Here is a 13,021-nt window from a genome sequence, read left to right as displayed (position 1 = left end):
TTGTGGGTGGATATATGTTACTCCTTAGTCATGGGGACTTTTGCATGTTTACTGTGACAATTAGGGTGCAATTAGTATAGCCCATCATCCAGCTTAGAACGATAGGACCAAACAAATTTAGATTGACAGACACGTCATCAAAGAGAATCTTGAAGAAGGCTGGATCTGCAGTCTTTGGAAGATTAACTAAGGGATTGACATCTAAGTTATTCCTTCACGTTGCATTCAAGTTGGGCATGGAAGATATTTATGAAAAAAACCTAGGGAGGATGTTAAGGATAAGGGTTAACTGTCCAGATTCAATGTGTGTAGAGGCTACATACGCTGACTGTATTGTGTGTCTCTGACCCAGACCTAGCTAAGCACACCATATCTGTTTATGTGTATCCAATCTAAAAATAATAAAGGCCTCTGTCACCTACTGACAAGCCAATCATTCTTGGCACTTCTCTTCTCAACTAATTATGATGTAAATCCAATTCTAGGGTTAGGGTTTCTTGGAAAGATTCCCTGCAATTTAGGATTTGCCTAGAATCTCCAGCAAATAACTTACAAATATTATGGGATGCCTATGGGTAACCAAGAAAGTTGTTTGGAATCTCTTGGGAGGGATATGGGTCAATCCAAAATTATGTGGAAAAGCTTTTTGGAGAAAAGGGAAAGTTTAGGGTTTTAACAAAAATCTATAGGTATTCTTTGGATCATTAGGAAAGGGTAGGAATTGATATGGGATGTAACAAAATAATGAGGAAAGGATAACCAATATGAAGATCTAAATATGGGATGGATCTTTGAAGACTTTTCTTGAATCTTTCCTTCTCTTTTTTTCTTCTTTCGTTCTTTTCTTTTCTTTGTTTTTCTTGCTTTTTTTCATTTTTTCTTTTTTGTGTGTCTTTTCTCTTGCTTTCTTCTTTCTGTTTTTCTTTTCCTCTATTTTCTGGTACTGCCACAAGGAAGAAAAGAGGGCACGGGAGGGTGCAATGAAGAGACGAGGGGGAAAGAAGGGGCACCAGACTAGCGCAGGGGTGAGGCAGTGTCGTAGGGGTAAGGGGGAGGGTTTTAGGGGGTTGTAGGGGCCTGTGGAGATGCTGCCAGCAGTGAAGCAGCAGGGGTAGGGTAATCCTAGGGTTGCGCAGGGCAGTAGGAAGAAAAATGGAAAAGAGAAGAACTGGGCAGGGGTTGGGGAGGGAATTTACTCACTGGTTTGCTGAAAATTCTTGAAGGTTGGTTGCTGGAACTGTTGATTGACTGCTGTAGATCTTGAAGAAGATGAAGAAGGCTTGAACTGAACAAGATCTGAAAATTTAATGGTGCTGAAGAAGATCTTTCCAAAAATCCGCTGAGGCCCCCCTGAATAGGAACCCGGTCCTCAACTCGATAAACTTTTCGTTAAATAACCAGACTTAAGGAATTACAAAGAATAATATACTTATTGATAGCCTATTAAAAGACTCTTAACACTAAGTGGGATTCCTTAACCAACTAGGATCCCACCACATAATCTAGACTCTTGAGTTGGAATCTAAAAAAGACACATGCTCAAAATAGACTTTATCTCAAACTCTAATAAGCACATACCTGAATTCTATGTTAATTAAATGGCACATTGCTAGAGATTAAAATAACCAAGGACCCAATAACTAATTCAAAACAAACTCTAATCAAAAGAAAACTCTTAAAAGATAAGAACCCTCCTAAAAGATAGGAACCCTCTTTGTAAAAGAGTCTTTACTTAACCAACTCAAACACAACTTAAACTGGACTTCCTAACTGACTGAAACTCTTCAAAATTAAAAGATTAAATTCTGAAAATAGAAATCAGCCACTGAATTAGGGATAAAATGACCAAAACAACTCTCCTAGAGGGTTCGCCCAGCTTGCTTGGGTGGGCTTTGGGGCCCATTTTATGGGTCGGCCAGGGGGGTCAATTGTTCACATCAATATATTACATAGACAGTGTCAGACTCTGTCTCCTCTAATTCTCTATTCATACTGCAGTAGAAATGTTAAGGTCCAATTACAACAGGAATAAATACAATTGGAAAAAAAAGCAACTAAACTACTTAAACAAAGGACACAATCTTATTGTACTGTGTTTGTACTCCAATCAAGATACAATAGGTACTGTCTGGTTGTGCTCATCAGGAAGTGTTTTTTGTGTAAGACTAAAACTCTTCAGTGGCAATAATTACATAGACAACACCCTATGGAATGTCTTTTTATTTAACTTTATCATGACTATGAACTTAAGTAGCCTAAAACTAGAGCAAGAAGTATGCTTTTTCTTTGCGAGTTAAACCTCCTAACATAAAATCATTTGACAGGGTTACTTGCTTGTTTGATGCTCCACCAAGGGTTTGGTTAAATATGGTTAACTATCATATACCTTATTCTTATAAATCTACTTACATTATATTTGTTTTGAAAAGTTACTGACAGGGTTACTTGCTTGTTTGATGCTCCACCAAGGGTTTGGTTAAATATGGTTAACTATCATATACCTTATTCTTATAAATCTACTTACATTATATTTGTTTTAAAAAGTTACTGATAAATTGGGAAAAGTTTTGGAGTTCCTTTTTACTAATAAATGTGGTTGTTTCCCGTTACAGTTACATATGGAAACATTTGGCAATCAGTTATTACTGGCCATACAAATTATATGACCTTGCTATATTGCTATTGTGGTTTGATTTTGTCCTCTCCAGTTTGCTTTTGAAGTTCTTCCTGAGTTCCTCTCATACTCTGGTATAATATATAATGGCTTAGCTGAGCTTGTATAATTAGTTTAATTCATTTAGTGAATGACCTGTAGAAAGTCTTAGTTACCATCTATATTTGCTATGTCATCAATATGTTGTATGTGGGTGCAGCCCAAGTTTTGGGGTAAATAGGTAGTCAATGCTGTATTGTGTACTTAATATTGTTTATGAGGTTCCCTTTTATAATCTTCTGCATTTTTCTTCTTTTTGAAATAGGTTAACCGGGCTTCTGCTAGTGCTGTGGCATTTGGTATTGGGCTCTTTAGTGGAAAAGGTAGCCTTGGAACAGGAAAGCATCGTGCTTTTTCTGTAATTAGTGAGAGCCGTGCTAGTGATATATTGCTGAGGTTTCATGATAATTGTGAAAGTTACAAGGTCAGTATGTACTTAAACTCAGTTCACAGAATTTTTAGAAGATACATGGATGACACTCTCCAAGCTTTTTGGATAGTAAAGATTTTTAGATTCAAGGAAGTAGTGTGTATTGGTTGTTGTCCTTTTGCTTTATGTTAGTGAAGCTTGGTCATACTAGCCCTCAATTAAATAGTAATATTTGGACATCAGGGGCTGATAGATAGATGACACATGAATTTCATTGGGTTGTTCCATGTTACTTTCTATTGGTTCTCTGCTTCCATTTCATAAGATACATTGAAGGAGATAAACTACCAGTTCACTTCGTGGTGTCACAGTGATAGAAATTGTGTGCTATAGAATGGGGAAAGAATGGAAGAAATTTTCCCATGGGAGCCACATGCAGTAATTTTTGATCAACTAAATAAAAAATTGACATTTTCTTTCTTCCTAATAAAATTTATCTTTTGGGCTAGTGGGATCCAATACTACTCTCTCCTCCTAAAAGTTCTGGGCCAACCCCAAGATCTGTTTGAAGCTCTTTTATCCTCTTAGTGGGGAAAGTTAAGCTTTAACAGAGGAGCAGGATTAATTAAAAGTGAGCATATTTTACAGTCTCAATCTCAAGCATCCTATTGAGGAGGAGTCCAAATACACATTTTTTGTATCCTCTAAGAAAAGAGAACAGAAAGTTCATGATGTTGCCACATGGAAGCAGGGTTCAAGATTTCATGTAATCTTGAGGTTTCAGCCACCTCAAGACGTCTGAAATCTTGCCTAAACCTATTACCACCTTGAGATGAAACAAAATCTTGCTGAAACCTGGTAAAAATTCTGCCAGGTTTTGATAGTATGTTTCGTCGGGTTTTATGCATTTTATGGCCTGATTCTTTTTGGTCAACCTATTTTAGGGCCTATAAACATATATTCATGATTAGTTTGGTTAAAAAAATACAATCCACAATAGTCATTTGGATTTGCACTCTTGTTTGTGTCTATGCGATCAAATCTGAATGTATTTTCACATATATAAACATTCTTGTAGTACTAATTCACATTCATGGAAACCCTATTTTAGGCTATATTAACACATTTAAATTATCATATCGAGAAGACTATAGAGGTTATTTGTCACTTTGTTCGTGATGTAGTCGAGAAGAAATTGATTGAAACTCCCTTTGTGGGTTCTGCTGATCAACTAGCTGACTTATTTACTAAAGCTCTATTCAGACCTAGTTTTCAGTTTATTTGTTGCAAGTTGGGCATGGGAGACATGCATGCTCTAGCTTAAGGAGTGTTGAAGAATATGCAGAAGCATCATGGCTGCTGCCTTGGTGCGCAAGCATGCTTTGGTGGTGGTTTCCTTCTTTAGATATGTTACATTACTTCTGTTTTTGGTGTAGGAACCTTGAGACACAAGTTTTGGGAGTTTTTAGAGAGCAAACTTTATATTTTCTGTTAGTTACTAAGTTTAAAATTTTCCTTTTTTTGTAGTTTCTATTTGGATAGATTTCAGGAGTTGGAAGACTAGAAGATTTTGTCCATGAGTTGTACTCTTTTTTTATTTTGATTTTAGAGGACAAGTTTCTTGGCTCTCAAGTTGTATGCTTAACACTTAAGTTCTATAAATAAAAGAAGCATGTGATTCTAGTTTTTCTTACTAAAATCGCTTGCCTTTGCTGTGGCTCCTCTCTCATTTTCTTCTCCTTCTTCTCCTTCTTCTCCTTCTTCTAGCACTGATTTGATTCTTTAAAGCTTATTTTCTGACATATATGTTTTAAGATATTGAAAACTTGGGTAGAGTTTCTGTTGAGAAACACGATATTGGTAGAATGGCTCAATTTATCCGTATGATACAAGCCCTTTATTTATAATAACTTGGAAATAACACTATTACATACATACCCCTACTTGGGTAATAGAAATTTACATAAACAAAAACTCTAATAGAGTTGAACTCATAGTAGGACTCAACCCACACTTCCCCTCAAGTTGAAGCATAGATATTAGTCATGCACAACTTGCCTACAATAAGAAGGAAATCTCCTTCCTTCAAACCCTTAGTGAAGATATCTGCCACTTGGTTTCCAGACTTCACAAAAGGCATGCAGATGAGCCCTTGTTCCAGCTTTCCTTTGACAAAAAACCCTGCCAATTTCCATGTGCTTGATCATGTTGCACAGAATTATTAGTAATACTAATAGCAGCCTTTTTGTCACAATATAGCATCATAGGGTTTGGTACTTGGACTCCAATATCTTCTAGCAAGTCTTTCAACCATAGTAGCTCACAAACTCCATGAACCATAGCTCTATATTCAGCTTCTGTACTGGATAAAGCTACCACATTCTGTTTCTTACTTCTCCAAGTAACTAGATTACCTCCAACAAAGGTATAGTAACCTGAAATTGACTTTCTATCAGGAGATCCAGCCCAGTCTGCATCAGTGTATGCTTCCACTCTTAGATTAACATTGGATGACAAAAGTATTCTTTTTCCAGGAGTTCCCTTCAAATACTGTAATATTCTGGTAACAACCTTCATATGAGCTAAATATGTATCATGCATGAATTGGCTTATTATCTCCACGGCATAAGCTATGTCTGGCCTAGTGTGGGATAAGTAAATAAGCTTGCCTACCAGCCTTTGGTATCTTCCTTTGTCCACTGGTTCTCCCTCTTTTCTTTAAGTTTAGCTCTAGCTTCAATATGGGTATCAACTGCTTTACATCCCAACATTCCCACTTCTGATAATAAATCTAGGACACTTTCTTTGGGATAGGAATATACCCTTCTTTGATCGAGCCACCTCAATCCATAAAAAGTACTGTAACTTCCTTAGATCTTTAATCTCAAACTCTCTGCCAAGAAAGTCCTTTAGCCTTTGAATTTCTTCACCATCATTCCTTGTGATGACAATATATTCTATATAAACAATGAGAATTGTGATATTAGTACTTGACTTCTTGACAAATATTGTATGATCAACATTACTTTGTTTGTACCCAATAGAAGTCATTGCCTTCAGGAGGCGTCCAAACAACATCTATGAGACTGTTTTAACCCATAAATTAACCTTTTTAACCAACAAACTTTCCTTGCAGTCATGGTTATCAAAGCGTCCGTTTAGGCGCGCCTAAGCAGCTGACTAGGCGGCAAAGCGGTTTTTAAACTGCTTAAATTGTGACCGCTTAACTAACGGGCTGATTTCTTGCCACTTTTTTGCTTAGGCACTACCACTTTGCCACCTTTTGCGGCATATTGCCGCCTAGATGCTAAAACAACCGTTTTTTTTTTTGCATTTTGTAATTTGTGCATATTATTTATTTATTATTTTTTTAATCATAATTTATTATACAATGTCGTATATAAATTTAAATATGTGAGCCATTTCGGAATCGAGGCCCAATATGCAAATGAACTCCGAGGCCCAAAGTGCCTGTCAGCAACAGAATGTGAAGCATGAGTCTTATTCAACATTGATAATCAATGAATCATTAAATAAACAATGACTTGGAAATTGGAATAATGAGATCTATTAATTTATCCTGTTGGCATTGTTTGGTTAATGAGATCTATTAATTTTTATGAATGTGATTGTTGAATGTTTGTTTAGTACTTTAGTTTATTATAAAAAGATTTGTATTAAAAAGTAGTTATATTAAAAATATTGACTAAACCACTTTGGTCGCTTTATTGCCGCCTAAACGCCGCTTAGTCGCCTAATTGCCAAGACGGAGCCCCAATCGCTTTAATTGCTTTGCCTCATTAATAACCATACTTGCAGTATTGTCATCGGAGAAACCATGTGGGATTTCCATACATACTTCTTCCTTTAACTCCCCATGTATGAAGGCATTCTTTACATCTAGTTGGTGCAAGTTCCAATCTTTGTTCACAGCTACAGGACCCAGAACTCGAGAGTGTTTAGCTCTGCGACAGGGGCAAAAGTCTCCTGATAATCAATCCTATAGGTCTGGGTAAGCTCCTTTGCAACTAGTCCAGCCTTCAACTTGTGTACTGATCCATCCATATTTTGTTTAACCACAAACACCCATTTGCAGCCTAGAGGTTTTTTTCCTAGAGGAAGTGTAATTAACTCCCAAGTATCATTTTTCTTCATTGCCTGCATTTCCTCTACCATAGCTGCCTTCCATCTCTTATCAGCGTAGGCTTCCTACCAACTTTTAACAACAGATATAGATGATAGACAGGATATAAAAGCATGGTAGGAGTTAGACAAAGAGTTATAAGAAACATATTTAGCTATGGGATGTTGAGTACAAGATCTGACTCTTTTTCTAACAACAATAGGAAGATCAGAAGGAGATACCTCAAGGGGAACAATAGAATTTGATTATGGAGCAGGAGATTGAAGTGGTAACATGTCACATTTCTCCACTTGCTTTTGCCGGTTGTAATTCTTCCTTTAATAAGTGTGCACCACCTTATCCTGGTCAATCTTGTTTTGAAAGACCTTATAGTATGCCTCACAGGAGTGGTCTCCCCTTGACTAGGTTCTTCACATTGTTCAGAAAACGGAGGGGGAGAGTTGAGTCCTCAGGTATACCGTATACTAGCCAATGTCTCCCCCTGGTCAGAAAACACTTCTTCAACTCCTAAGTTGTGTTGTGGTGGTGTGATAGAAAGGTCTAGAGTTGGAAAAAACATCTCTCCTTTAGGACGCTCCCCCTGGAGAGGTGTATGGTAAGGGCAAGACTCATTAAAAATTACATCCATGCAGACAATGGTTTTCCTAGAAGGAGGATGATAACATTTGTACCCTTTTTGAGTAGCAAGAATACCCCGAAATATGCAGCATAGGCGACGGGGAGCCAGCTTACTCTGGTGGGCTGTGATTCTGGCATAACACACACATAAAAATATCTTTGGGGGAATAACAAAAGAGGAGACTCCTTGGAGAATCTCATTAGTCATTAGGACATTTAAAATCAAGTATCCTACTGGGCATCCTATTCATAAGGTAAGAAGTAGTGAGTATGGCATCACTCCAATATTGGTCAGGGACATTCATAACAATCATAAGTGAATGGGCTATTTCAAAAGATGAAGATGCTGATTCTTCCTTTCGGCAACCCCATTTTGGGTAGCAATATCAACACAATTGGTCTGGTGTATTATGCCAGAGTGAGAGATATTTCTGAAATTCACCATCAATATACTTTGTGCCATTGTCATTGCGAAGGATTTTCACAGTGGCATTGAACTGAGATTGAATTATATTATGAAAATCACGAAAACATCGGAAAACCTAATTTTTTTTGTTTTAAAAGATAAATCCATGTAGAACGAGAGTGACAATCAATAAAAGTAACAAAATACCTATGGTCAGTAATAGACACTCGTCGACAGGGGCCCCACACATCAGTATGAATTAGCACAAAAGGAATAGATTTTCTATTATGAAAAGACAATAAATAAGTAGAACGAGTCTGCTTTGCAAAAATGCAGGCTTCACAAAAAAAATCATCCGTTTTACAAGAAGAAACTAAATCAGGAAATATTTTCTTAAGAGTTCCTAGAGGGGGGGTGACCTAGTCTACGGTGCCACTGATGAAGGTCTGATATGACCGAATGGACCTGATTAGGAGATGCAGTTAGAGCATAAGTAGAACTTCCAATTGGCTCCAACAGATAAAGTCCATTGTCTAGTTTACCACGTCCAATCTCCTTCCCCATGACCAGATCTTGGAAGACACAGTAAGAGGGAAAAAAAAGTCACTTTACAATTCAAAGCATGTGTAAGACTACTGATAGAGAGCAAGTTAGCAAAGAAAGAGGGAACGTGTAAAACTTTAGACAAAGAAAGGGATGGAAGATGCTGAATGGTGCCTTTTCCAGCAATGGAAGAATAGGATGAACCTGTCATATGACCTGTGGCTCCTGTGTCAATGATCCAGGGAGTAGAAACTGAAGAAACATGGAAGCCTGTAAAAGTTTTACCTGAAGTAGCTAGGTAGGAATTAGTGGAGGAAGTAGTAGTAGAGGCTGTACTAGCAGTAGGAGACTGCAAAATACGTCGCAAAGTAGCTAATTCCTCTTGTGAAAAATCAATGTCTGTAGAGGGTGTTATGAAAATCGTTTAAAAAAAATTAGCCTTTGGTTTTCTTCTTCTTTGTGCTATTTTTTGCTAAAAAATCAGTAAGTTTCCCATGGAGCTTCCAACAATTGGCCTTGGTATCATATGGTTTGTGACAATGCTCACATTTTAATATTTTCTTAGCAAAATCAAATTTAGTGCTAATAGACTGTAAGGCTGATTTCTCCACAATAGGAGCATGAAGCATGGGCTAACGACGGCTTTCCTCACACTGAACAAGGGCATAAGACTGTTCAAGTGTAGGAAAGGGAGAACGACTTAATACTTGCACTCTGATCTGATCGTACTTCACGTTTAAACCTGCCAAGAAGTCATATACTCGAATCTTATCAATGTGCCTCCTATAAGTAGCCACATCATCTGGATTAGTGGGGTGATAATCCCCATAATGATCCAACTTTTGCCAAAGAGATCGCAACTCAGCATAATAGTGGGCCACAGTCAGTTCCTTTTGGGTAGTCTCATGAAGCTTTTTTCTGAGCTCATAAATCTGGGTATCATTCCCCAACTGTCCATATGTTTCAGTAGTAGCCTTCAAGATTTGGGCTGCAGTATCAAGTAATAGATATCCACGGGCAATATTTGGATTCATGGAATTAAAAAAAATGACATAATAAGAGAGTCAATCGAGATCCATTTATCCTATAAAACACCTATCGTAGTAGGTTTGATAGTGATGCCCGTAATGTGTCCAACAAGTCCTCTTCCAGTAATAGTTAGGTAAGCAGATCGAGACCAGATCAAATAATTTGTTCCATCAAATCTCACTGAAAGAGGATGAAGAGTGGGGTAATGTTCAAGAGCAGTGGGAGCAGGAGTACCATTAATAGTTGTCATGTTGACAAAATTGTCTGTAGTTCTTCAGTCTTCACCCTTTCGAAGTAACAAAAACGTCGCAGAATGCAATAGCCGAACAACCCAAACAATTCTAAGGAATGATATGATCCAAAAAATACATATAAGGAACACCGCCTTCTTTTTTTCTTTTTCTAGGCCCTAAAACTATGAATTTGCAAATAAGACCCTAAGAATATGTAAATTTACAAATTAAGCCCCTGAGACATATATATATATATATATATATATATATATATGGTTTTGGGCTAATCGAACCGTAGATTTGGGGAAGAAAATATGGTTCAGCCTGGTTCAGTCCATGCGATGGGCTAATAGGGTACCAATAGGAACCGTAGATAGGGTATTAGAAGCATCATCACTGGTGATGGAGATGGCGATGGAGGGTTTACCTGGATTTATATGATGGAGCGATGCAGTCTCAATGGCGATGGAGCGATGCTATCTTGATAGTGAAAGAAGCGAAGCAGTTTTGGTAGTGAAAGAAGCGATGGAGCGATGTAGTCTCGCTGGAAGAAGCAAATCGCAATCTCGCTGGAAGAAGCAAGCAAAGTCGATGAACTTTTTTCCTTCCCTTTTTATTTCTTTGGTCGATGGCGGAAGCAAGGTTGAAGTGAAAGCTTTGTTAGGTGCAATGGGATGTTGCAGCTGAAGAAGAAGATGTTTGGTTGCAGCGGTGATGCTACAATTGCAGCGGCGATAGCTTCTGGAGAGATTGGGTTGATAGCGGAAGCAGAGGTGATGGCTTCTGGAGAGACGTGTAGGCAATGGAGGTAGGTTTTCCTCAGCGAGAATTTTTTCTCTTCTCTTATCTTCCCTAATCGAACTTAGGTTCAGATACCATGTTGAGAAACACAATATTGGTATAATGGTTCAATTGATCCGTATGATCACAAGCCCTTTATTTATAATAACTTGGAAATAACACTATTACATACGTACCCCTACTTGGATAATACATATTTACATAAACAAAAACTCTAATAGAGTTTAACTCATTGTAGGACTCAACCCACAGTTTCCTTTCCAGAACTCAAGCCAAGATCGTTATGGCTTGTGTATTGCTTCACTAGCGTATTTTGAATCACAACTCTATTATTGAAGAAGAGGAGGAATGACATGCCAACGAGGCGAGGGAGGAAGTAAGGTTAACAAGAGGTTCCTCCTTTGCGCCACTTGTGGGTGAAGAGGAAGATGGTGATTTTGATGAAGATGAAGATGATGTGGCAGTCGACACACTTGATATAGAAGCATTTCGAGATAATCTGGGAGCACAAATGTCGAATGCATATGTGATAGGAAATGTTGATGATGAAGACACAAAATGGGACACTAACTATAACTCAGAATTAGATGATTAAGTTTTATCATTTCACGTTTAAAATGAACTACATCAATTTTAATGCAGGTATTTGAGTTCTAGTTGTACCTTTTCAATTTATTAGTCGGGAACTTTTTTTATTTTTATTTTTATTATTTTTTAATAAATTAGTTGGAAACAATGTTGACTAGTTATTTTATGAATTATTTGTACCTTTTCAATTAATTTTACCTTTTCTCGATGACTTCTAAATGTGATTTTTACATGAAAATTTTAATCGTAGCCAATCAGTTTTATGTCAATTTTTAATCATCTTCATTGTTACTCTCCAACTTCAAAAGGTTACTCCTTCCCTTTGGGTGACCATACCAGCAAGGCCCTAGTTCAGAATCCTACTTGAATTTGAGGTACCAAGCTGATGAGTTGGCTTAGAAACTTACTGCTAGATCTGACTGCAGGCCATCATTGTTTGTTCTTCTCGAGTAATAGTTGTTATGCAAGGAGACGTAGTAGTGTGGATTTTACTCCCTACTTCTCAGTAAACTGAGTCTCTAATGCAGGGAACCTCATCTCAAGCCCAAAAATCTTGTTTAGTGCTGGCTGAAACTGTTGAGAGGTTGGAGAAGAAAGGTTCTTCTTTGAATTGATATTCTAACCTTATTTTCTTATTCAAACTAAAGCAAGCCCGCTACATTCAGCTTCTTTAAATTATCACTTGCATTATTTGATATTTAGGGAACTTCTGACTTAATTATTTATTGAGTCGGTTATTTAGGTTCTGATGTTGCATGAACTCAAATCCTGTATGAAATATCTATATGTTTTGTCACTCAATTATAATTGTACTAGATGGAACTTGAAAGTGCATTGCAGTCATGAGGTAAGGACATTGTCTCATGGCTTACCCAGGTCTCTCTCTATCTATTGGAGTTATTTTTTCAGATCCTTACCTGTGGGAGAGTAGGAGACGATAATCTCAAGAAAGAACATTGGATGGTGATTGGTAGGAAGATCCAAGAAATGCATGACGTGATTTATGATTGGGAATAGTGCTACAACCATTTCCTTATTTGGAAAAAGACGTTGCAAGCACTTTGTGACTTCCAAAAGCAAAGTGGACTAGACTGGAAATCCAGTGAGATGCATTCGATGATGCAATAGTATATGTTCAGAAACCATCGTTTATCAGTTGACAATATTATATCATAGCTTCTAAGTTGGAATCTTAAGTTTAAATTGTAGGAAAAGGATTAAAAATATTGGAAGGAGCATGCATGTCATCACATTCATCTAGAAGTGGCTACAGCTTTAAGCAATGTGATTGCAACTGGACACAAAGTTGAACTACAACGGATTTCGTGTTAATTAGTCACAACTCAATGCGTCAGAAGCCAATGAGTACAGAATCCCATTGGATGGGATTGAGAACTTGGAATTTTACTCTCAAACCAATGTGGATGACATCCATCTACTTAATATACACCATGTGGAGGTACTAGTTGATCCCAATGTGGATCAAGGAGTGAGTGACAATTTTGGGCACCCTAAGAAGAAGAAAGGAGTTAATAAAGTAGTGAGTCTTGTGAAGGAGATCATTGCTGTCTTAAGA

At 37.5% G+C, this 13,021-nt stretch overlaps 1 protein-coding gene across 2 annotated transcripts in view; it reads left to right on the top strand.

Annotated features, from left to right (window-relative positions):
* LOC149007823 (histidine acid phosphatase family protein) overlaps positions 1–13,021 on the top strand; it is a 55,151-nt gene that overhangs the window by 8,898 nt on the left and 33,232 nt on the right. For both annotated transcript variants that reach the window (XM_089167459.1, XM_089167460.1), the window contains exon 4: positions 2,979–3,137. In XM_089167459.1, coding sequence (XP_089023585.1) covers positions 2,979–3,137 — 159 coding nt within the window. The remainder of the gene's footprint in view (positions 1–2,978; positions 3,138–13,021) is intronic.

This window comes from Hakea prostrata, chromosome 8 (genome assembly GCF_041222555.1).
Source record: "Hakea prostrata isolate BN-2017 chromosome 8, UWA_Hpros_2, whole genome shotgun sequence".
In the NCBI taxonomy this organism is placed as follows: domain Eukaryota; kingdom Viridiplantae; phylum Streptophyta; class Magnoliopsida; order Proteales; family Proteaceae; genus Hakea; species Hakea prostrata.
This window is presented reverse-complemented; position numbering and strand designations above follow the sequence as displayed.